At 37.4% G+C, this 26,202-nt stretch overlaps 1 protein-coding gene across 1 annotated transcript; it reads left to right on the top strand.

The window, feature by feature from the left end:
* Positions 1-185: 185 nt before the first annotated feature.
* On the top strand, positions 186-26,087 carry LOC137390736 (muscle M-line assembly protein unc-89-like). The gene is given in 21 exon segments (XM_068077058.1): positions 186-198; positions 1,949-2,122; positions 2,809-3,009; positions 4,203-7,038; positions 7,369-7,787; positions 8,370-8,533; positions 8,853-9,087; positions 9,281-9,445; positions 9,636-9,827; positions 11,698-11,875; positions 12,455-12,621; positions 12,796-16,404; positions 16,963-17,077; positions 17,211-17,398; positions 17,979-18,278; positions 18,467-18,808; positions 20,770-20,922; positions 21,785-21,920; positions 24,199-24,373; positions 25,913-25,978; positions 25,980-26,087. Coding segments are annotated over 21 exon segments (9,936 nt in total).
* Positions 26,088-26,202: the final 115 nt, after the last annotated feature.

Below are 26,202 nucleotides of genomic sequence, written 5' to 3' on the forward strand. Positions count from 1 at the left end.
ATTTCAATCTCTATACTTTTATTTTATGATAACTTGATGCGAATTGTAAGTCTGCATTTGTATGACGAGTGTTGCGTTTTACCCCATGGTCACCAGCGCAGTCGTACCGCATTGTGATACCAATGTTGATTCGCTAGATTCCACCTGTCACTGCCTATCGTTTTGTTTCGCAATCCGCTGGCCGCATGCCAACAGACAGTCTGTCTTATACTCAGCAAAATTATAAACATTGAGCTACTGCTCTTGCTGGTGGAATTACCTTCAGTGGCTGTCTGTAGCGTTACGCTGGCCTTCTTGTTCCCTCACACCTCTTCATGTCTTTCACCTTTCTATTCATGCGATGAGTTATTAAAATATCAAAGAACATAGAAATGGAAAAGTTTTCACTGTGTAGCTGAGATAAGCTAACTAGAGAAATATTCCCTAGAACAGCTTTATATTAACCCAAAATTGTCCCGTCTCTGACAATCAAACCACAAATGCTCCGAACTGCTTAAATCAGTCTGCCTTAGAGGTGCTTTTTTAAATTTTCAAATTTCATCATAAATCGATCTCAAGCATGTTTTGTGTGCATGTGACTGGATTGTGTTTGAGCTTCTCTCGGTAAAGACACTAGTTACTTACCATTGGTAAAGATACTAGTCACTTATAATTGGTAAAGATACTAGTTGCTTACGATTGGTAAAGATACTAGTTACTTACCATTGGTAAAGACACTAATTACTTACCATTGGTAAAGATACTAGTTACTTACGATTGGTAAAGATACTAGTTACTTACCATTGGTAAAGACACTAATTACTTGCCATTGGTAAAGATACTAGTTACTTACCTTTGGTAAAGACACTAATTACTTACCATTGGTAAAGATACTAGTTACTTACCTTTGGTAAAGACACTAATTACTTACCATTGGTAAAGATACTAGTTACTTATGATTGGTAAAGACACTAATTACTTACCATTGGTAAAGATACTAGTTACTTACCATTGGTAAAGACACTAATTACTTGCCATTGGTAAAGATACTAGTTACTTACGATTGGTAAAGACACTAATTACTTACCATTGGTAAAGATACTAGTTACCATTGGTAAAGACACTAATTACTTACCGTTGGTAAAGATACTAGTTACTTACCTTTGGTAAAGACACTGGTTGCTGGTGGCAAAGACATTGCATGTGCTGACAGGGTTATTGAATTGCTGCTTTGTTTTTCAGATGCATGGTGCAAGTTCACATTCTGCATTTTGAACAATTACTTTTTGATGCTACGCCATCATATCAAGGGCCTACATTGAATTTTTGTAAATTGACATAAAATAGTATGTAGTACTCGAGTCATATATCTAAGCCTTTGTTCTCATCATTTATCTTGGCCCTTGCGGATCTTCACAATAGTAAGTATTAAAAGCTACTAGTTTCTTCTCTCAGTCTCAGCAGATTGTTAATCTTAGTTATTACTTACTATTACCTTGCTATTTATTTTCTACTGTATATTTACATATTTAGTAGAATATAACTAGTATGTACCTTGACCTACTTTATTATGAAGCACTACTAGGAGCAATATTGTTCTCAGCCTTGTGTAGAGAATGCACTTGGCTTGGAGAGTTGCAAATCACGATGTCAACAGCTATTAAAATGCTATGTTTTCTTTAGTATAGTTATAGTAGTATCTCCAACTATCAATATATGTATAACATGTTGCTTATTTGGTTTGGTATGATGGACTATGTTGACACCAATTACTATTCTGATCATATAATTATATAGAATGTTATAATAAGGCAAATTGAAAAAAAATAATATTTATGTTACAATATTGCTATTATATTTATATTATTTATATTTTCAAAGTAGGCTCTCGCGTATACTAACTATTTGCCAGCTCAAATTACTGCTTACATCAATAATGTTACATAATTCTATTTAAAACTTTCAACAGAAGCAGTATCTCCAGAGGAGGTTTTACCAACGCAGGCTGCTGCATCGCAGAGTGAAGACTTGATTCCCACAGAAGTAGTGGAACAAAGAACTTACGCCCCAAAGATTTTGACCTCTCTTGTGGATACCGAAGTGGAGATTGGTACAGCTATAACATTAGAGATACTTGTGGAAGGTATGCAAGCCAAAATTTCCGTATTCAAATGTTAGACCGGCTCACACGGTATATTACTTAACATACTTTATAAGCAGAAACTATAAATAGCTGTCAGCTATTTATAGGCAGCGAAAGTTAAAAAAGCAATAGAATTAGATTATTGTCTAAACAATTGTTTTTATCTTTAAATAAAGTTTAGTGATAAGTAGATTTGGCTGCAGCATCCATCTTGGTCCCAAAACTTCTTGTTTCACTGGCTCATATTTTTAAAAAAATGCTCATTTGCATTATAAAGATAAAGCAAAGTTTGAAATTTCAAGAAATCAAGTTTTCTTGATGATAGAAAAAAACATTATATGAAAACTACATAATGCTAATTTTAATACAGTATGCAATATTTTCTCTTAATATCTAAAAACACCTTCTCCTAAATTGTATGATGCATTTATGCTATTTGCATTCCAAACCATTTTTACTTTCACTTTGAAAATTGCTTTAGTATGCAGAATTTAAGGAATCTTTTGAAAGACTTTGTAGGTCAAAATACCGTAAAATGCCACCTATTTGTACGCCACCTTTGTTTGAACGCTATCTCTATTTGAGGTGTCTCTATCTTGATAACCTCTATCATGGCATTCAAATAGAAGTTTTACGATATCTGTGACTTTGGTTGGTCTGCTTCACACGTCACTTTTCTGTGTCAGGTTTCCCCACGCCAAAGATAGAATGGTTCATAGACGAGGACCTCATTCCATCAGACGACGACTACTACGAGATGAAGTTCACCGATGGTCACTCAACTCTGCACATGAAAACAGTCGATGTGCATGATGAGGGAGAGTACATGATGGTCGCTACTAATGAGTTTGGCACCGCAAGCACTTCTTGTGAAATTACCATAGCAGGTAACTTTCTCTTCTGTCTTATCAGTTGCAACATATCCTAGACTTTTTTCTGTTGTATTCCATATCCTTTGTGTGGTTTGTAATTAGACTGTTTAGTAAGTTATGACTAAGTAGATACTGTCTGGATTCGATTTACCGCATATCATGAGAAATAAATGGAGCCAGAGATCAGTCATGTGGTAAACACTCAGCGCTAAACATTTGGTAGTTTATCATAAACATTTCTCACTGTATGTCTATAATTAGGCTCTTGTTGACTGGATTGATTGCTAAGTTGTTAGAAGTTACTCCCAATGCTTTCATCATTATGTACATCTAGAGGCGATTCATAGTGTTGTGTCCATTTTGATCTCACCACTTATTCACACAAACTCTTCTTAAAAGTTTGAGCTACCAGCCCTTTAATTCTAAGTCAGTCTTATATAACATTCTCTGTAATATCATTTCAATGTAGTTTAAAATATGCCATGATATTCTAACACTCTAAAAAGCACAGGCTATTATTAATATTTTTATCAAACTCTATATTGTCACTTTTGTTTTTTCAGGTTTTAAGAATTTGTAAATAAAAACATCAATAATACAAAGTAAAATACCTATTCATATATGGTACCTACTGTATCATGGAAGGTAAAGATCTGCGTTTAGGCAAAACAGATTAACTATTTGTAGCTTTGAGAAAACAAATTTTATCACTGGAGGTGAAAAGCTAAAAAGTAAACTGAGTAAAGTGGTACAGACTCCAAGCGAGTTTTCACAGTAATTGCTGTTTTATTGATTTTATCTTATTTTTTTGTTATGTAGGATTCACAGCAATCAATTTTATAAAAGTTTGGTTGATTGTTTTTATAGATTAAGATTATGCTTCTTTTTTTCACAATCATGTGATGCCATAAACTATAAAAGTCTGTCATTTCTTTTGTCTGTCGTTAGGAAACAACAAGACGAGAATAACATCTCAATTGATTAAAACTTGCTGTGAAAGTTACAAAAAAGCACTAATGTATTGCGTGCTACCTCTAAATATGTTTTTTCCTCATGATCTTTAATTGCAGTCTATTCAGGAACTGAGCGGTTTGCTTTACATCGATCATAGTCTAATTAGCAATAAATTATGATGCGCTTTGCTTACTTGCATAGCAAACATCAATCGTAAACCATTCTAGCTATATTAAGCACTCATTATATTTTAGCTGGCGATGGGGAAGCACCATCTTTTATGACATCACTAGAGCCAACAAGCGTTGTGGATGGTGACAAGACAACACTGACCGTGACCTTTAATGCCAATCCTCTGCCCAATGTCCAATGGTTCCGCAATGATGCCTTGCTAATTCCCTCTGTTGATATGAATATTGTCACGGAATCAACTCAGAGTTGCCTAGTCATTGAAGACACAATGCCTGAAGATGCAGGATTGTACAAAGTGGTTTTGACAAATCCACATGGTGATGCAATGTCTGCTGCATCAGTTGAGGTTTTGGAGGAAGAAGAAGTTAATGAAGAAGATGGCCGAGTGGTTCAAATGGTAACACAGATGGCAGAGGAAGTAATCATTGAAGAGGAGCTTTCATCAGATGAAGAAGAGACACAACAGGTTCTTCCAATCACTGAACCAGCTCCAAAACAGGAAGTGGTCACCACAACCGAAGACATTGTTGATACTGTCTCAGCTCAAAGAGTTCAACAGGAGGTTGTATCAACTCCAACTGTCTCTGATACTCAGCTTGTTACCCTCCAAGGAGAAGTTGAGAAAAAGCCAAAACTTTCAGCTGAGCAACTGCTCACTGATGACGCAGAGCAAACCACCTTTCCATCTAAGGATGCTGAAGTTGCAACTGCTATACCATCTGAAACAGTAGCTGACCAAATGCAATCTACCAATGTAGATCAGATGGCGCTCTCAGCAAATCTAGCTGTTTGTCATGAAGATGTGTTGACAAGTGAGTTCACTTCTGATGTGGAACATATATCTGCACATTCAACTTTGACGGATGTTCACTTTTCTGCTGAAGATGCTACACTACAAACTATTCTCACAACAGAAGCAGTTGTGGATGAAAAAGAGTCATCTGTGCAGGAAGATGTGCTTTCAGTTGTTTCCGTAAGACACTCACCTGAAACAGTTGTAGTTGAAGAGGAACTTGCTTCAAAAGGTCTCTATCCGTCAGCATTCACAACATCATTTATTGAAGAAGATTTAAAATCAACAGAAGTGGTTAAAGAATCAACAATCGATCAGATTGCATCATCGCCAACTGAGATTCTTTCATTGAGCACCGAAATTATTGACAGACCTTCACAGACTCTTCCTGTTGTTCAACAGGAACAGCTAGATCAAGCGAAATTATCGTCTGCTGCACCAGTGAATGCATCTGTTGCATCAGACACTACTATCCCGACAAATGAGTCTGAATCACTAGCGCCAGTTACCCAAATTCTTCACATAAGCGAACACGAGGAAGAAGAAGAAACCAAACAGCTAACGCCCGAATATGTTGAATCAATAGAAAGTGCGAATGTTGTTATTGATTCTTCCCATGCTGATGACTCTCTGAACACTGCTCAAACACAAGTTTTGGCTATAGAAAAGAAGCAAGATTCTGTTGACACTACTTTAAAGCCTATCATATCTACCTCACAACGGCAAGAAATTGTGTTCATTGACCAAGACAAAACTGAAGATAGCATACAACCCTCAGATGCTTCTACCTTGATTTCAACTGAGCAATTGGAATGTACTGATGTAGTTCCTGGAGAAAACCAAAATCTTGCAGTAGGAGAACAAATAGATGTTCCTTTGTCTGCTAGTCACATCAGCGACATACCTGGCCAAGTATCATTGGCTTTTGAAGATGAAGAACAAGTGATTGCTGAACCTATTGATGATGTAAATGTAGCATTAGCAGTTTCTACTGGCAAAATAGCCTATCACAAAGACAGTCCATTGCAAGTAGTACAAACAACAGACGTGATACCAGCATCAACGGAAAAACAGCTGCAAACAGCCGATCATGTTGATGAAGAAGTTTTGGCATTGCCTCAACCTCAGCAGACGGATATTCCACTCACTGCTGGCGCTTTAACAGACCAGCTCTCTCATATAGTTTTGCCTGACCAATTAGAAGAAAAATTGATTTCTGCTCAGCCTGACAAACCAATAACATTAGGTTCTGCTGCCCCTGCTACAATAGATATAGCAGCCGGCCAGTCGGACTTAGACAAAGTTATTCATGAGGTGCTCCCTCTGTCTCAAGACATTAAACCAGAAGAGATCTCACCTTTACTTGCTCAGCAATCACAGCGTGGAACTAGCGTTGAAGTAAAGCTTGACTCAATAAGCATAGATACTAGTCAAAAAGAGTCACAAGCTGCAGAAGTTGTGGAAGAAGAAGACACACATTCCATGCGTAATGATGTGAAGCCAGTGTCGCCAATTACAAAGATTTCAGAAGACGTAGCAATAGATCAAAATATACCTTCTACTGAAACAGCAATTGGTACAGCTGCGCCCACAGCTGAAGATCATGTTCAAGTTTTGGATATACAACCAGTTGAAGCAATCGTTACTCACACTCAGCAACAACAAGAAGTTGAGGTGCCCACTGAAACATCAGCAGCTGAGCAGTTTCCTGTGACAGTTGACATCGAGCAAAAAAGTCTAGCGGTTACAGAAACAAAACCAATTTCTGGTATTGTCTCTGAGCAAACAATTCCCGAAGGAACAAAGGTAGAAATGCAGACCTCGAGTGAGGCAAATGTTCAGCAATCGACCCACCCAGAGACTGAAACGTCTAAGCTTTTTACTGTCGAAGATTTAGGAAAAACTCCTGTTGATTCTGCTGCTCCTGAAGAGATGGCTGTGACTTCCTCAAAAGCGGAAGTGCTAGTTTTGAAAAGTGTTTCTAAAACTCTAGAATTTGATCTTCATCAAAACATGGAACTGTCAGCTGAGTTCCTTGCTATTCCGACAGCAAAAGTCACATGGTTCAAGGATGACCAAGAGGTTGAAAGCACTGATCGTCTCCGGTTAGTTTGTTTTATGTAATTGCATACCTTATTATCGTTAACATGAGTGTAGTATCAATGGTTTTTGGTTTTTGACAGAACTGCGTTCAAGGTTTTCTATATTCCAATAATAGTTGTTTCCATAATCAATTGTATAGCAAAATAAGTTGTTTTAAGAACTACTAGTATTTTAAAAAGGAATATTGCTGCTATAAATCGTCATAAAACAAGTAAGTTAGCCAATCAGATTCATCAAAAGATTATGCTGGTTGTTTATCCTTTATAACATTTAATGTAAGGTTCATCAACTTTTTGTCTTCAGTGTCTGAAATATTGTTCATTATTTTGCAGTATCGTGACTGATGCCTCCTCAACAACTCTACTTGTGCAAGAGTGCACAATAAACGATGAGGGTGACTACGAAGTCGTAATCGAAAGTGCAACTGGTGAACTAAGTCACATGTTTGAAACTATCGTTAACGCCGAGGCTCCAAAAATAGTGACAGCGCTGCCAGAAGTTACGCAAGCTGACCTCCACAAACCAGCGACGCTAACAGTCAAGTTTGATAGCCCTATGCAGTCTGAGGTTGTGTGGTTGGCAAATGGAGTGACACTTGAGAATTCTGCCAAATATGGTATTACTTTAAAGTTGGATGAAACTACCTTAGAAATTGCTGACACGATTAAGGATGACACAGAAATGATATATTGCTGCCAAGTCAAGAATGCGGCTGGTCAGGTGGAGACAAGCACAGCTCTGTCCATACCCAGTAGGTTTTGGGGTTAGTTTAAAGAAAGTGGCTAAGATATGTAATTTGATTAGCTTCTTGTAGCACTCTTCTTGTTTACTATTTTAAAACTTTCCTTACCAGCATCATTTCCTGTGAGATATAGACAGTCATACCTTTACCTACACAGTACAGTAAATTTATTGTAAAAGCTGCTTTATTTGGTAATATTGTCGTATATTGGGTCATATACACCCATAAGAATGTTCTGTAATTCATTTAATGTGTTCCACAGTTTAACAGCCTATGATAACTTCTTTAAAATGCTGCAGGCAATTTACACATAGCAGTAAAACAGAATTGAAATGTATATGTGTAAAACTCTGCAAAAAGCTAAATTAGGTGAAAAATCTAAACCAATGTTAATGGAATCATGTTTGTCTTGTTACTTCACCATAGAGGTATGCAAACGCAAGTGTACTTCACCATAGAGGTATGCAAACACAAGTGCAAGTTCAGCTATGCATAAGTTCAGAGTTACAGATAGGTGTTGAGGTGACCCTCAATAGGCATTTGACTGTCTTGTGATTACAGTGTTTATCAATGGGTTTCTATGATTTACAGCTGAAACAACCACTGTTGTTGAAGAGGTCAAAAGTTTGCAATCAAAAACTGTTGAATCTGTGACACCAGTTGCAGTAGAGGTCACAACTCCTGAGGGCAAGCCCGGACTAGTCAGAGAAGATGACAAAGCACCCACATTCATTTCTCCGCTTCAAACCATTGAGGTTAGTTGTCCAGCTACATGTGCTTACTTTTTCACCTAATAAGGTATTGAACAAGCTTGCAGGTTCCTAGAATAATATTGATGTTATGCTTTCATCTGGCACAGAGAAAACTCAGCAGTCGGTGGTCCAATTTTTACGATATTTACCGGGTTGTGTGATAAGATTCAATAGAACCTGCCAAATTCACTACCTTTTCTTTCTGAAGAGATACACTTTAACAAAATGTTCAAAAAGACATTTTCGCTTGTATCAATTGTTTGCGAAACCTCGATGCATCCCTCATATGTTGTTCAGTTTTGCGGTTATAATTTTGCTAAAGGTTAAAGAGGGTACCACTGCTTCTCTGATGGTGGAGGTAAAGGATGCGGAGGAAGTCTACTTTGCCAGAGATGGTGATGTTATTGAGGATGAAAATAGGTACATTATATCGAACCAAGACAACCGGCATTATCTTGAAATCTGTGATGTGGAATCTGATGATGAAGGGGAGTACACGGTCGTGTGCACAAACCAGTATGGGCACGTGACTAGTACTGCCCAACTTCTGGTAGCAGGTAAATCTATTTTTTATGATATCTATATCGCAATTTGTGTCTATAGTGATTTTGCGAGGATGCAAATGTGTCTTGCACATATTGTACATTAGTAAACAAACAAATGCATATGCTTCTGGTTAACAGATTTAAAAGTTGTGGTCGCCTTTGCTCTTTCGACCGTCGCTAGATTATGTTTGTTATACTTGCTTAGTTGGAAGTCTGGAGAAAGTGGTACTTGAAGAAACTTCTCCTAGTGAGGAGGAAATTACTTATGAGAAGCCATTCTTCACCAAACACCCAACACTAGCTGTCACTGTGAAGGAGAAAGAGACTGCTAGGTTGATAGCCAACATCGATGGATTTCCCACCCCCAACGGTAAGAGATATTTAAAGCATGGCACTAGGTTAAGCGTGTTTTCTTCCATAAAGACTAGACATCACTGGTGAAGACCAGTCACAACCAGTGTTGTCTTGCAACTGATGTACTGAGAACGTTATATTTGTCCTTTTTGTGGTTGATATAGCCAGGCTAATAGCAAATGGCTAATACTTTGGAATTTTTTCAGTCACTTGGTACCGAGTGACAGATGGACAGCTCAAAAAAGCAGAGGAGAGCCCCAAATATCACATTGAGTCATATGACACAACCTACTGCATGGAAGTGCAATCGACAGACAGCACGGATGCCGGTACCTATCTCATTAGAGCTGATAATGAGGCTGGAGATGTGGAGGCAGAGTTCAAGGTTGATATTAAAGGTGAGGGACTGCAAAATGCTTTCAGCAATCATCTGTTAAGGTTTCTCTAGCCAGTCCTTTCCTATAAGCTATTAAATACGTTATTTGTTCTAACACACTTATCTTGCTATCACGCAAAGCTAACCGCTTGCTGTATGTTATTGCAAATCCATGGCTATATCATAATTATATTTGGTACCAAAATGATTCCATTAGGCTTACATATAGCAGGTTTGGCTATCATGAACTTTCGCTATAACAAACTTTTAGGTCAGAAGTGTGATACTCATGTTCTACTATAACTTTTTAGGTCAGAAGTGTGATATACTACATTTATGTTCTACTATTACTTTTTAGGTCAGTAGTGTGATACATCTATGTTCTACTATAACTTTTTAGGTCAGAAGTGTGATACATGTGTGCTCTACTATCCCTGTTTAGGTCAGAAATGTGATACATCTATGTTTTACTATACCTGTTTAAGTCAGAAGTGTGATACATCTATGTTCTACTATAATTGTTTAGATCAGAAGTGTGATACATCTATGTTCTACTTTAACTGCTTAGGTCAGAAGTGTGATACATCTATGCTCTACTATGCCTGTTTAGGTCAGAAGTGTGATACATCTATGTTCTACTATACCTGTTTAAGTCAGAAGTATGATACATCTATGTTCTACTATACCGGTTTAGGTCAGAAGTATGAGACATGTGTGCTCTAAAGTAATTGTTAATTTTGAGCGCTTGTTGAGTTTCAAAAGTTTTTCGTTAGCTCACAAGTAAGTAGCATGACTGATAGAATAAAACCACTAATAATAAACTGATGTTTAGCCTCAGTCTTACTCATTAGCTTGAAGTTTTCTTTAATCTGTACTTAGTTGCACTGGGCAGCTTCTCTATTTAGTCATCCATTATAGGAGAAACACCGCCCAATCAAGCACCTGCTGAAGGTAATGGTTTGGTCATTTGCTGTGACTAATAGTTATTTCTAGTTTAGTCTCCTACTCAATAGGTAACCATGTTTGCTGTTTTGTGAGTTGAAAGTTTCTTTATCTAGTTTTCTAGTTAGTATGATTACAATATGTAGAGATAACTTCCATGTTTGGAATCGGCTCTAGCAGCATGCATATTTTATATTACCGAAACCTTGCTATAGCTCAGTTTCATGTTTTGAAAATACCTAAAACAAAACTTGTTTGAGTAAACATGTGTTTGGGAATTAATAGTTAGATATGAACCTCTACACAAAGTTTTGCACTTCTACATTTAAAATCGACGCATCAGTACCAAATTTGAAAGCTGCTGTTATGCACACAGCACTCTAACTGTAATGAAACTAAAATGTTTTCCTTACCAAGGATTATTTTAGGTATTGAGCTGATCTATTTTAAGTAATGACTGCTTATTTTACAGATGAGATAACAATCTCCCGTGTTGTAATAACCGCAACCATAATAATAATAATACTTATAACCACGGTTGGCATGGTGTGTATTTCTGTACTATGTACTACTTACTTACATGTGTAGGTATACCTTAGCGAATCCTTCAGAGTGTGACAACAATCCCAGCTTTTTCTAAGGTTTGAAACTTAACTATTAGCCACCCTACTTTCATTCAGTTTATGTCCTTCCTTTCTCTCACAGCTAAAAAAGTTTTAGACACTTAGGGTTGCGTCAAGCAGAATACTAGAGTTACACAAAGTTTTGATAAACAACTTCGAAGAAGATGTTATAGGTTTTTTCCTCGCTAAAAGTGCAAGCTTATTAAAACTCAGTTCTTATTTAGAGCCCATGTACCTTATATTACCTGAATATTAGCCCGAGTTATCTCTATCTTGTAATTACTAGTTCAGTAGTTCAGAGCTTACACTATGTTTACCTTTATTCAGAACAAGTAGAAGAGTCTGCTAGCCTGACTACCTCTCCAGTGCTCCTCAGGACTGTGAAGCAGTCAAAAGCACCCTTTTTTACAAGTGAGCTGGCAGACGTAACAGTTTATACATCACAGTCGCTGACCTTGACATGCAACGTTTCAGGCTTGCCCAGACCAGACATAAAGTGGTTCAGGTGAGATTAATAATCATCTTTTAAATGTCACACATTTGAGAAGGACTTTAACGACCAAACTACCTATCAAGACGGGACAATTTCTTTAGTCACCCTGTTACCTTTCTATAACAAGTTTTCATACACTTGGTCTGATTCTTGCAAAGAGTCACCTTCTTTAGCTGCCAGACCCAGCAGTTGTTGCATATTTCTCATCATCTGTAAATGTCAGCAAGTTTCTTCCTTGTAATTAGGGAGCTTCCTGCTCATTTGATTTCTAGTTATCTTTATTGACCCTTGTTTCACAGCTCCACTTTTTTATCTCATTTTGATCAATTTGAGCATTGTATAAGATATCTGTCCTGTTGTCCGCACTATAACAAGCTATTTTCTATTAATATCCACAAAATAACAGAATATGTTGAAAGGTTTTTCCTGCTTGGATAGAGTTTTTACCAACTTGTATAAGTTTTTTTTCTCATTTTTACTAGAAGAACATAATTGTATCAACTCAAAAGCTGAGTCTTAGTTTTTTATGATGGTAAATTTAAGATTTCGACTTTTTTCTATTAGAAATGTTATTTAATTGTTATTTTTTAGAGATGATCTAGAAATTTTTGAAACTCCGAATCGGTCTATGACATACGCATCTGATATCGCTACGCTGACTATCCAAAGTGTGACACCAACAGCAGGTGGTGTTTACCGGTGTTTGGCTATAAATGATGTTGGTGAAGATGAAATCGAAGCAAAGGTCACCATCCAAGGTCAGTATTAGTTAGTCATCCGTGCTTGACCCCTTATAATTTATCCTTATCATTTTTGTTGTATTATGTTTATAGCTTATTATTTATTCATTCACTTTGTTTTATCATACGTTGCAATTATTATTTGTTGTATTATTATCTACTGTCTGTCATCTCCATGTGTTTGTTAATAAGGAGATAAACCCGTCGCTACCGAAGAGATGCATGTGAGCCAAACTGTTGTGGTTGAAGCAGGTGTTGATGATGTAAAACCCTCGGTGTCCGATGTTCAGGATGTTGTGTCCGATATACCGACAGTTATTCCTAGTAACCAAGATTCTGAGACTACTGAAAGCCCAACTACTGTTACCAATAAATTCGTGCAGCTTCCCACATCAATCATGAGTGAGCAACCAACAATTACTGAACAGGGAGTTTTGGAGGAAGACAAATCCCCACTTGCGGAGGATGAAAAAGAATCAGTCACTGAAGAAAAATTGCCCGGTGAAAAGGAGACAATGGTGGAAAAGGAAGCTGCTAAAGATAAACCAGTTTCTGAAAAGTCAATATTTGAGCAACAGCCATCAACTGACGGTGCATTCATTGTTCAGCGCAAACTAACAGAGGAGAAACCTGTAATCATGGCAAAACCAGACACTGAAGATGAGATCACTGTTCAAGATGTCTGTGCAGAGGCGCCAGTAATTGTAGAAAAACCGTCTGTCGAAGATGAGACAGTTACTGAAACTGCACCTGCTGAAAAGCCTACAGCCATGGTGGAACCAGACACTGAAGATGAGATCGCTGTTCAAGATGTCTGTGCAGAGGCGCCAGTAATCATAGAAAAAGCCTCTGTCAAAGATGAGACAGTTACTGAAATCGCACCCGCTGAAAAGCTCACAGCCATGGTGGAACCAGACACTGAAGATGAGATCACTGTTCAAGATGTCTGTTCAGAGGCGCCAGTAATCGTAAAAAAACCGTCTGTCGAAGATGAGACAGTTACTGAAATTGCATATGCTGAAAAGCCTACAGACATGGTGAAACCAGACACTGAAGATGAGATCGCTGTTCAAGATGTCTTTGCAGAGGCGCCAGTAATCATAGAAAAAGCCTCTGTCAAAGATGAGACAGTTACTGAAATTGCACCTGCTGAAAAGCTCACAGGCATGGTAAAACCAGACACTGAAGATGAGATCACTGTTCAAGATGTCTGTTCAGAGGCACCAGTAATTGTAGAAAAACTGTCTGTCGAAGATGAGACAGTTACTGAAATTGCACCTGCTGAAAAGCTCACAGGCATGGTAAAACCAGACACTGAAGATGAGATCACTGTTCAAGATGTCTGTTCAGAGGCGCCAGTAATTGTAGAAAAACCGTCTGTCGAAGATGAGACAGTTACTGAAATTTCACCTGCTGAAAAGCCTACAATTATGGTAAAACCAGACACTAAAGATGAGATCACTATTCAAGATGTCTGCTCAGAGGCGTCAGTAATTGTAGAAAGACCGTCTGTCAAAGATGAGACAGTTACTGAAATTGCATATGCTGAAAAGCCTACAGACATGGTGAAACCAGACACTGAAGATGAGATCGCTGTTCAAGATGTCTGTGCAGAGGCGCCAGTAATCATAGAAAAAGCCTCTGTCGAAGATGAGACAGTTACTGAAATTGCACCTGCTGAAAAGCTCACAGGCATGGTAAAACCAGACACTGAAGATGAGATCACTGTTCAAGATGTCTGTTCAGAGGCGCCAGTAATTGTAGAAAAACCGTCTGTCGAAGATGAGACAGTTACTGAAATTTCACCTGCTGAAAAGCCTACAGTTATGGTAAAACCAGACACTAAAGATGAGATCACTATTCAAGATGTCTGCTCAGAGGCGTCAGTAATTGTAGAAAGACCGTCTGTCAAAGATGAGACAATTACTGAAATTGCATATGCTAAAAAGCCTACAGACATGGTGAAACCAGACACTGAAGATGAGATCGCTGTTCAAGATGTCTGTGCAGAGGCGCCAGTAATTGTAAAAAAACCGTCTGTCGAAGATGAGACAATTACTGAAATTGCACCTGCTGGAAAGCCCACAGTTATGGTAAAACCAGACACTGAAGATGAGATCACCGTTCAAGATGTCTGCACAGAGGCGCCAGTAATTGTAGAAAAACCGTCTGTTGAAGACGAGACAGATGCGCATGCTGAGAAGCTTACAAGCATAGTGAAACCAGGCACTGAGGATGAGTCAGCCATTGAAGAAGCTTTGACAGAAACTTCAACTGCCATAGCTGCCATAGAAAAACCGATCATTGATGATGTAAAAACCATTGAAGAAGAGAAGCCACCAACAAAAAGTGAAACTGTAGTAGATACAGCGACCGCAGAAGAGCTTGCAGTCACAGAAAAACGAATCACTGATGATGTGTCAGCGGTCGATGAAAAGCCAACGGTAGTGAAACCTCTGGTTGATTCACCAGCAGTATTGGAAGCTAAGCCAACTACTGACTCACGATCCGCTATCAAGAAGCCAACTGATGTTGAAAAGCAAATAATTGATGAAATGCCAACTGTTCAAAAAAATCCATCAGTTGTGCAAACAACAGCTATTCAAGATCAGCCAGCAATAAAACAACAGCTGGTTGCTAAAGAGTTAATAGTAGTAGAGGATAAGGCAAATGAAGAACCATCTTTGGACATTACGGATGTACCAACAACTATAGAGGTTCCAACAATTGTTAGCGGATCAGTAGCAGAAGATACATTGCATTCTAGAAACTCAGTAGTTGTAGAAACACCAATTGTTGATGATGAGCCTATTGCAGAAGAAAAACTATCAGCTGAGAAGCCTTCACTTCAAGAGTCAGTAGTCATGGAGGATGGGCCGGTTGTTGAAAAGCCGTCGGCTATTGTGAAGCAAGAAAAACATATGTTTGAACAGATGCCAGCTATTGAGAAACAGTTGTCTGCTAAAAAATCTACAATTGAAGAAATGCCAATAGAACAGGTGGCAATCATTGAAGATGAACCAACAGTAGAAGAAAAACCAGCTGGTAAGAAGCCAGTTACCAAAGGCATAGATGCTTTGAAAGATGAAGTTAAACAAGAACAAATTGCTGCTAGTGAACCAACCATCGTGGAAGAATCAGTCATAAAAGATATATCACTCCAAGATGAAACGCTGTCTGTGGAGAAACCTTTGATCGAAGAACAAAGAGTGTTGGAAGATGAGCCAGTAGGTGACAGAACACTAACGGCTCAGAAACCAACTGAAGTAGAGATGCAAGAAACTGAACATATGCCTATTGTCGAAGAAAAGCCATCTGCTAAAGAATCAATAGATTATGCAAAGACAACAGTCCAAGAAGACCTGGTTTTCAAAGAACCATCGACTGCTGAAAAACAGATAGTTTTATCAACATTGCCAACTACTGATGAGCCAATCATCAAAGAACTAAAAACTGAAGATAAACCAGTGCCCGACAAAAGTGTATCTGCTCAAGATAAGCTTGCAACTGAGGAACAGCCAATAGTAAAAGTAACGCCATATCTCGCAGAAAAAGCAAAAGAACAATCACCAACCACGCTGCAACAAGTTTCTGCAGATATTAAGAAAGACACTGATAAAGTCGATAAACAGGCATTAAAAACTAAACGTGATGATAAACAACTCGGCATGACACAACAACCTGTCCAATCGGCGCCAACCGACAAAACGATAGGCCCTGGTAGCATAGTCGACACTGCTAAATCACCCAACAGTTTGGCCACGCAAGACACCGTTGTTACATCGGAGAAAACTATGGCAGGTAAAAGCGTGCATAGATAGATAACAGTGTCCAGTTTTCCTTTTCTAGTCTGTTTGCTCTCAGCTACCTTCTTAAGAACGTTAAAGCTCTAACACATGACAGCTCTCTAACTTCTGCACTTCTAAGTATGAACTGTTACTAAAATGTCTTGCTTGGAGTGCTTACTGTCTAGTGTCTCTTGTAGTTTATAGTTGGCTCATTTGGTGGTGTCTGGCTACTAGTTGCGTAGGAGAACTAACATGCTTGTTGTTTCACATCTAATAGAATCTTTCTTCTTTTCGCTGGTTGGATAATCTTCGTTTTTCTGAAGTGAAAGGAATGAGCAAACCTAACATCTGCAATGTTTTTTTATTGTACATGTAACAATTGTCTTTTACTTGTATGAGTTCTCACCATCATAGAACAAAATATATGCTTCGCCATATCGAATTTGTGTTACAATCAGTTGCTTAGAAAGATTGTTGTGATCGCTCTGAGTTGGTCACAGCCATATAGATCAAGCTTTTAACTAGCGTTTGTTTTTGTATTCTTGGAAAGACCAAACTTTCACTGTTTTAGACTACACAGAATCACCTAAGATAAAAACTCCCCTGCAGCCTGTGACCAAAGTAGAAGGCTATCCATTCAGTGTTAAGGTTGGCTTCATAGGTGCCCCGAGTCCTGAAGTGACATGGTATGTTTACCTATTGCATCTGTTTGACTATTTTGGTCTTTGCTATTACTTTTAGGTTGTGGATAACTCAAAATCATTTAAAAGAACCCTTGTTTCAGTATATTTTTACATATCTATTTATATTCCTTTTTAGGTTTTTGAATGGTCAGCCCCTGAAGATGGTAAACAAGAAGCATGTCCTATCTGTCATTTCCACGGTTGCTGAAACCTTGACAACACTGACAGTAAACCAAACCACGCCTGCTGACAGCGGCATTTACAAAGCTGTCATTAGCAATTCTGCAGGGGAAGTTTCATGCGAGGCTATAGTTACAGTAAATGGTGAGCTCATACTCTTTATGTACAAAATTGAAATCGTTAAAAAATTTATTCAGTGGGTGTTTCATTAGAGTATTGTTCTGCTAACGCACCATATTATTATCTGATTTGATTTGTAAAAAGAAATTTTTTTTAATTTGTAAAAAGAATTTGTAAAAAAAATTTTGTACAAAGTTTTTTTCAATTTTTTCTTTATTATATCTTCTTTCTAGATATCATATATAAGTCTGTATGTTAAGGTCAGAGAAGATTTTATTGCTATTCGTCTTTTAACATTTTTATACAATTTAAAGTGGACTCTGCAATGGACACACAAGAAGCTGGTAGGTTGCAAGAACTTTTTTTATTGCTAAGTGTTAGTCCTAGTTATTAGGTCTTTTTGAGCTCTCTATTTCTTCTTATTAGATTTGCCATAGACTTTCTGGTGAATGGTTAAATTCTTTGGGCTGAGGCTCCTACCCTAGACAGACTTAGTTAGTAGCTCTTATGCATGCGTTAGTAGATAGTTACGACTTGCTAGCGCTCAGCTGTGTGTCTTGCTCTCTAGCTAGCAGCTCGCTCCCTACTGCTTGCCAATTTTCAGCCAAGCCTAAGAAACGTGCAGGGCCCAAGTTTGTGCGCAAGATCAAGGACGTTCTTGAAGTTACCGAAGGTGAATCGGTAGTATTCGAGACAGAGGTTACTGGACATCCTGAGCCAACTGTGATCTGGGCCAAAGCGGATGTCGCATTGAAGGGTTCACCTGGATATGAAATAACTCAAGATGGTGCAGTTCATAGGCTGACAATGGCCTGTGTGCGCCCACAGATGGCCGCTCTATACAATGTAAAAGCAGTAAATGAAGTTGGACAAACAACGTGTAGAGGCCGGCTAAAGGTCAAACGTAAGTCGCATCTCAATGTTCTGTTTATAGCAGCAATCATGTTTTGAAATCAAATCTCATTCGAAGGAGTTAGTTTTTCAAATCAATCTTATAACCCATTGTTTTAAAATCCTCAACATGGAGTCTGTTTTAAAGACTTTGCACAGATCTGTATCTCCTCAGCCAGGTATGTTCTTTAATTTGTACAGCTGCACAGAAACCAGAGATTTTGCAACCATTCAAAGATGTCAAATCTCCTATCGGTGGCACTATCACATTTACTACCAAAGTGAGAGCCTTTCCACCAGCTCAAGTTGTCTGGAGGATTAACGGTGAAATTGTAGAACAATCTGAGAATATAAAAATAGAGTTTACTAAGCCATTGTCTCACAGCCTGACAATAACTGATGCTCCGGAGTCATTCCATGAGGCGACTGTCAGTTTGACAGCGACTAACATAGCTGGTGATACATCATCACAATCAATGCTGTCTGTAAAAGGAAGAGCACCAACATTTGTTGAGAAGCCAATCAAATGTACAGTTCTTGAAGGTAAGTGTATATGGTTGTTCTGAATGTTTTGGCAGCAAATCTATTATCAACTTTGTTTTTATTTTTTTCCTGGTTTTACAACGCTGCATTGGATATACAGATTATTAGTGTTGGACCTCAATCAATAGTATCAATAGTAACAATAGTATACATTGTAACTGCATTCATCTGAAAGTAGACATTAAAATAATAAATGATATATATATATATATGCTAATGCTGGAAGTTTAGTGAAAAGGATAACTTAATATACTACCATATACTAATATACTATCATATACTAATATACTACCATATACTAATATACTACCATATAGCCTACTAATATACTACTATATACTAATATACTACCATATAGCCTACTAATATACTACTATATACTAATATACTACCATATAGCCTACTAATATACTACCATATACTAATATCCTAGAATAATATACACAAAATTTAAACTACAAACATCAGCACTATCTCTTTCATGGGCTAAATAGTTTACTCTCAGCGCTTCATTCTAATAAGGCCGGACACGAGCCGCTTCTTATTCCATCAGACAGGTTACTTTACTGAGGATGTTAGTAGCTGTTACTCTACTGAGGATGTTAGTAGCTGTTACTTTACTGAGGATGTTAGTAGCTGTTACTCTACTGAGGATGTTAGTAGCTGTTACTCTACTGAGGATGTTAGTAGCTGTTACTCTACTGAGGATGTTAGTAGCTGTTACTCTACTGAGGATATTAGTAGCTGTTACTCTACTGAGGATGTTAGTAGCTGTTACTCTACTGAGGATGTTAGTAGCTGTTACTCTACTGAGGATGTTAGTAGCTGTTACTCTACTGAAGATGTTAGTAGTTGTTACTCTACTGAGGATGTTAGTAGTTGTTACTCTACTGAGGATGTTAGTAGGTGTTACTCTGCTGAGGATGTTACTAGCTATTACTCTACTGAGGGTGTTAGTAGCTGTTACTCTACTGAGGATGTTAGTAGCTGTTACTCTACTGAGGATGTTAGTAGCTGTTACTCTACTGAGGATGTTAGTAGCTGTTACTCTACTGAGGATGTTAGTAGCTATTACTCTACTGAAGATGTTAGTAGCTGTTACTCTACTGAGGATGTTAGTAGCTGTTACTCTACTGAGGATGTTAGTAGCTGTTACTCTACTGAGGATGTTAGTAGCTGTTACTCTACTGAGGATGTTAGTAGCTATTACTCTACTGAGGATGTTAGTAGCTGTTACTCTACTGAGGATGTTAGAAGGTGTTACTCTACTGAGGATGTTAGAAGGTGTTACTCTACTGAGAGTGTTAGTAGCTGTTACTCTACTGAGGATGTTAGAAGGTGTTACTCTACTGAGGGTGTTAGTAGCTGTTACTCTACTGAGGATGTTAGTAGCTGTTACTCTACTGGGGATGTTAGAAGGTGTTACTCTACTGAGGGTGTTAGTAGCTGACAGCCAAAATAACCAAATGGAAGATTATGTTTATTTACATGTAATACAAAAATAATTTTTTCTTTTTAACATGTTAGATTTTCAGTCCACGGCATGTTTCCGTAATTAAACCTTCTTACATATGTACTTAAACAGCGATTCCAGTGATTCTGGAAAGTTCTATGTTAAGACTCCATTAAAATGAATTGAATGATGCATCTTTATTAAGTTTATTTATATTGCAATAAGATAACAACCTTAATTTTCTACTGGACCATTAATTTTTACAACAAAAAGAAACGGTATCCAGTAATGACTAGAAGCATATTGTTTTGATGCTGTCTGTTCATTTTTAAATGGTGACCCGGTTGCTGTTTCTCTCATAATCCGTAGTGTTTTGTACAGAGAACTGAGGCACATGTCTGTACGTTTAACATTTGGACAAGCTAGTCTGATTCTCTGCAACAGTTCCAAAGCTATTCGACAATTTCTTCCAAGTTCCTATCTACATGAATATCTACATGTGTTGTAGGAGGTGATGCTATGTTTAAATGCAAGATAGCCGGAGAGCCCAGACCTAAAGTGACATGGTCCAAGGGGAGAAAACTGTTGAAAACCACTAAGGATGGCAAAGTGGTAATAAGCTATGATGAAGAGACAGACACGCACATCATCAAGTTAGCAGGTAAGCATGAGAATTATCTCCTCCTTATCTTGGCCACCTGTGATTATAGCGAGTGTTGCAATATGCTTTCGAGGAGATTCCAAAAAGAATGAAACTACATGTATATTTCTCTTTGTTTGCAACGTGGTTATATATTTCATGTATTTTGTTTGAATGATAATGCCCTTGATTGCTATTGATTTATCATTTCTGCCATCTGATAATATTGATACCATATGATTTCCTAAACTAACATGATTTCTAATAACCCTTTCTCAACTGGCAGGAATCACCAAGACACCGAAAGGTAACTCAGCTCTCACTAACACATTTGTAGTTTCCTAAAATTTCTTTGTGTGAGTGCTCAATCTAGCTCTGCTGCTTCTAGCAATAACTCTATGCTGCTCCCATAAGCATACGCACATAGACATAGGTGTTTTCATTACAACTGAGTCTCCTGGACTGTTTATAATGCTCAGTGAGTTAACAAAAGGGTGTAAAAGTGACTGCACAATTATGGTACGAAGAGCTGAGGTTCTACAGGAACCATGAACTAGATAAGCGTACACTTTGTATGAAAAAAGATGTACAAGATGACAGCTTGGAGCTCATTGGTCAATTGAGCTCTAAATCATAACATATGACTAATCACTGTTGCAATTTAATGGCGACCTCTATCTTTAACCAATTTTTTTCCTGTTTGTCTGACTGGATTGGTTGGCATAGTTACAGGGTACTTTTAAAAATATGGCTAATAAAAAGATTTGGTTTTCTGGTGACAGTCATTTTTCATTGTAAATGTGTATCTTTTACAGAAGTCAATTTCAAACATTTGTATTTTTATAAGACAACTTCTCACGTTGTTATTATTTGCTCTGTACAGACACAACAACGCAGTCAGCAGGAACATACATCGTAGCCTTAGAGAATGAGTGTGGGACTGAGCAATGCTCCGCTACCCTTATCGTAACACAGGATGCCAAGGAAATGGAAGACTGGCTTTCTCAGCTCAAAAAAGCGTAAGTGCTCTTTCTTTAGCTTGTAAATACAGAAACCCCTTGTACAATGAATGAACGATGTTTACATTGCTTCAACAATGTTTACACGGGTTTAACAATGTGTACAATAGTTAGAGGATGTTTACAATGATTTAAAAACACCAAAACCAACTAGCGACTGATTCTTACATCATTATTCCCCCGTTTAGTTATTTTGTTTCAATTTTTTTCATTTTTATTTATTGCTGCCTGACATTAAGGTTTATAAATGTTAGTAGGTTATCAAACCTATCGTAAATTTACAATTTGCAGACATTTTAAACAAATTTTTTTTTCAAGATTAGTCATCTTTTTTGCTATTTTTTAGCTACCTTTTACACATTTTCTTGTATTCCGTCAGTTTTAGGAATGCAAGTACAATCATACCTAGACACAGGCTTAATGCGTCCTGGGACTGAGCTCATATGTCAATTCATTTGCATCTCGAGGCATTATTTTCTATATTAAACAACTGAGAAAAAGTTAATCCGTTACCATATTAAGAAAAACCACCTAAAGCGGATATTACGGTGAGAAAACAGTTTTTAATTGTTATAATTCAGTACATACACTAACAAAGCAACAAATACCCATTTAGTTTTTATGATCTGCAATAAAATTCAACATCACTATGTACACTACTGAATGAAGTTTTACCTTTTGAAACAGTTGTTGTTAATATCGGTGGTCTGAGAGAGACTTGAGAGTAATGCGATTGGTACACTAGACATTTGTGACTCTATATATTAGAAACTTTGAATTTAACTTGAATGAATATAGTTTACTAAACACAAACTTGATGCTAAATGTTAATCTTTTACTAAACTCACTCTAATTTTGCCGTCATATTTTATTGTGTTTGTTCATCGTGCCTCATTTGCTTCGTGTTCACTATAACTTTTAACCAACTCGTTGAAAACTTTTTTCAAATTGATTCGAGGAGAAAAACTGAGCAAGACTTTTCTCAAAAGTGGCCTCTCGCCTACTCGGCTATGTAGTGTAGTGGCCGCCAAAAACCGGCTTGTAAGCTCGTATCTCCAATATTGCTCTTTTCTCGAGGAAGAAACTTGTTAGAAAGCCAGCTCTTCTCTCATATGTAGAGGTATGGCTGTAAACACATGACACTTCAAGCAGCTAAAAAAGGATAAGTTTTCCATAAGCCTGTTTTACATCATTTGTTTACACTTCCCTATTCATATGTAGAGTGGATATACTCTTACTGTAGTATGGCATTACAAACCTTTTAATCCATCTTGGTAAATATTCACAATTCTGGTCTGTTGTTCCATCTAAGACAAGTCTTTCAAATATTTGTTTTGAGTTCTCAAATTCGATTATTGAAAACTATTTTATTTTACTATAAACTATATTCAAAAGAAAAGAACAATAATGTATCTATGATGATACAACATCAACATGGAGATGCAATTTTCAGGGAATATCTCAAAATTTGCAACAAGATGTGAAACCAACTAGTTTTATATAAAGCTACATATTTCTTAACGGGTTGTTAATAAAGTCTAGATAATTATTAATTTCTAATTTTATTCTTATTAGTAAAATTATAACTTATTGATAAATTGACTAGCTGTTGTCCTTTTTTATGATTCTTATATGGCATAATTTGGAAAATATTTCTGTTTAAAGTTAAATAAAATACAGTACTAACAAAAGTGTAGACCAGCTCTAACGCACTTCGTTTTATAAAATACTAGCTAAATGCCCGGCGTTGCACAGTATTAAAAAGCAGCTTATAAACAGTGGCAGGTAATGTAGTTGCCTGCCACTTGCCATTAGCTTGGCGCATTGCCAATGACTTACAGCTCTAACGCACTTTGTTTTATGAAATATAAAAGCTTTGCATGATAGTATCTAAATTTGACTTATGATCAAGTCATATTATTGCATAGCTAATAAAAAATTTTGTATTATTTATAATGTATGTATAGTATTGTAATATGTAGTTATATTCGTAAATGATGAAGCCAAAATTGCTGTCATTAGAAGGAGAAGGCAATTTCACAATCAGTTATAATAATGTGGTTAATTTCACAAACTTATTTTTAAGTTTTAAGCTGTTTCTCTTCTAGTTTTTACATAAGAAAGAAGGTTTTGTAATTCAAGACATATTAGTTCAAAACAGCCTGTAAGACATTGCGTAATCTGTACAAATACTATAAAAACATGGTTGACTAGTTGTTTTTCACCTTAACCTGTTCAGTAGCACACTATTTAAAATTCTTATTGCTGTGTTTTACAGTGAGGTGAAGAGAGCTAGTGTTGATGAAGAGACAGTCGACTGGGGCTCTCTCAAGTCTGCTCGGCGAGTCTCGAAACAGGAAAGTGATGATGGATTCAATGTCAACTTGAAGCAAGTGCCTGCTGCAGAAGAGGCAGTACTGGAGCCCGCCACTGTAGTCTCGCAGTCTGCTTCTGTAAGTTCACCTATTGAGTTACCCTGTTTAGCGCGTAGAGGTGTGAACTTAATGTGAAGGTGCTGTAAACTGTATGTAGAAACAGTGTTAACTGTATGTAGAGGTGGTGTGAACTGTATGTGAAGGTGCTGTAAATTGTATGTAGAAACAGTGTTAACTGTATGTAGAGGTGGTGTGAACTCTATGTGAATGCGCTGTAGATTGTATGTAGAAACAGTGTTAACTATATGTAGAGGTGGTGTGAAATGCAATGTGAAGGTGCTGTAAACTGTATGTAGAAAAAGTGTTAACTGTATGTAGAGGTGGTGTGAACTTTATGTGAAGGTGCTGTAAATTGTATGTAGAAACAGTGTTAACTGTATGTAGAGGTGGTGTGAACTTTATGTGAAGGTGCTGTAAATTGTATGTAGAAACAGTGTTAACTGTATGTAGAGGTGGTGTGAACTTTATGTGAAGGTGCTGTAAATTGTATGTAGAAACAGTGTTAACTGTATGTAGAGGTGGTGTGAACTTTATGTGAAGGTGCTGTAAATTGTATGTAGAAACAGTGTTAACTGTATGTAGAGGTGGTGTGAACTGAATGAGAAGGTGCTGTAAATTGTATGTAGAAACAGTGTTAACTGTATGTAGAGGTGGTGTGAACTGAATGTGAAGGTGCTGTAAACTGTATGTAGAAACAGTGTTAACTGTATGTAGAGGTGGTGTGAACTGTATGTAGAAACAGTGTTAACTGTATGTAGGGGTGGTGTGAACTGTATGTAGCAGCAGTGTAACTTTATGTAGAGGCAGCAGGACTTATCGAGACTGTGAGTTTTATTGTCTATTTATTTGCAGTAAGTTCACCTCATATGGTATCCAAAAAGTACAACCGTGTGTAATATTCAGGCAGATTTAAATGTCACGAGGTGATACGTATTTCATTGGAACCTTGAGTAGCTAATAAAATATTTGGTTTATTGTTAGAGGAATCTTTTGAACAACAGCTTTGATCTGCCCGATAGATTCATCATCACGTTTTTTTGTTCGTGTTATTTTATTATGGCAAGTCCATGTTTGTGCCACGGATCAGCAAACAAACATTTATTCTATTTGTTTACCTTCTATTCAACAAGATAATCATTGGCTCATAGGCTAAAATTCTTTCAAAATTTTTCAAAGTTGTTTTTAGCGCAGGAATTGAGTTGGTTGTCACTTCAAGCACGTCTCTGTACAAGTCTTGTCTATTAGACTCCAAAAATTGAAAACAGTTTTGGCACAATGACAAAAAATCGAGCGTTTCTATCGGACTCAAGAGGAATAAGCTATGTTTAAGTGGTTGTAATCCCTGTAGATGTTAGTACCTTTCTATCCGACACCCTCACCGCTTTGTCTACCCTGGGCAGAGAGTCCCCTTACTGTTTGCTTGTCTACTAACTCTTTCTATATTACATAACAACCCTAACTTCTCATGCACTCTTCTTCAAGTGCATGAAATCCTAATACTGTTTGTCTATATCTTTCCTATAAACCTTCATTAGACACTCAATTTGTTTGCTGCAGCCGTTTGAAGCAGTCGTATTACCAGACTTTGAGAAAACTGTAATAGAGCCGCTGCAGCAAGTGTCCAAGAAGACCGTCGAAGAGACTCCTGATGAACCAGACATGGCCCCGAGCAAGTACCAGTGGGAGAAAACTCCAGCAACTAAGTCATTGTCCGAAGAGAAATCTCTGGTAATCCCTAAAATAAAGGTAAGTCCAGGCTTTGTGCACTTCACACTAGGTCAATCCTACAAATGACCCGCTCTAAATTCTTTCATCAATTATAATTACCAGTATTACTGTCATATGTA

The sequence above is a fragment of the Watersipora subatra genome, chromosome 3 (genome assembly GCF_963576615.1).
Source record: "Watersipora subatra chromosome 3, tzWatSuba1.1, whole genome shotgun sequence".
Classification (NCBI taxonomy): Eukaryota; Metazoa; Bryozoa; class Gymnolaemata; order Cheilostomatida; family Watersiporidae; genus Watersipora; species Watersipora subatra.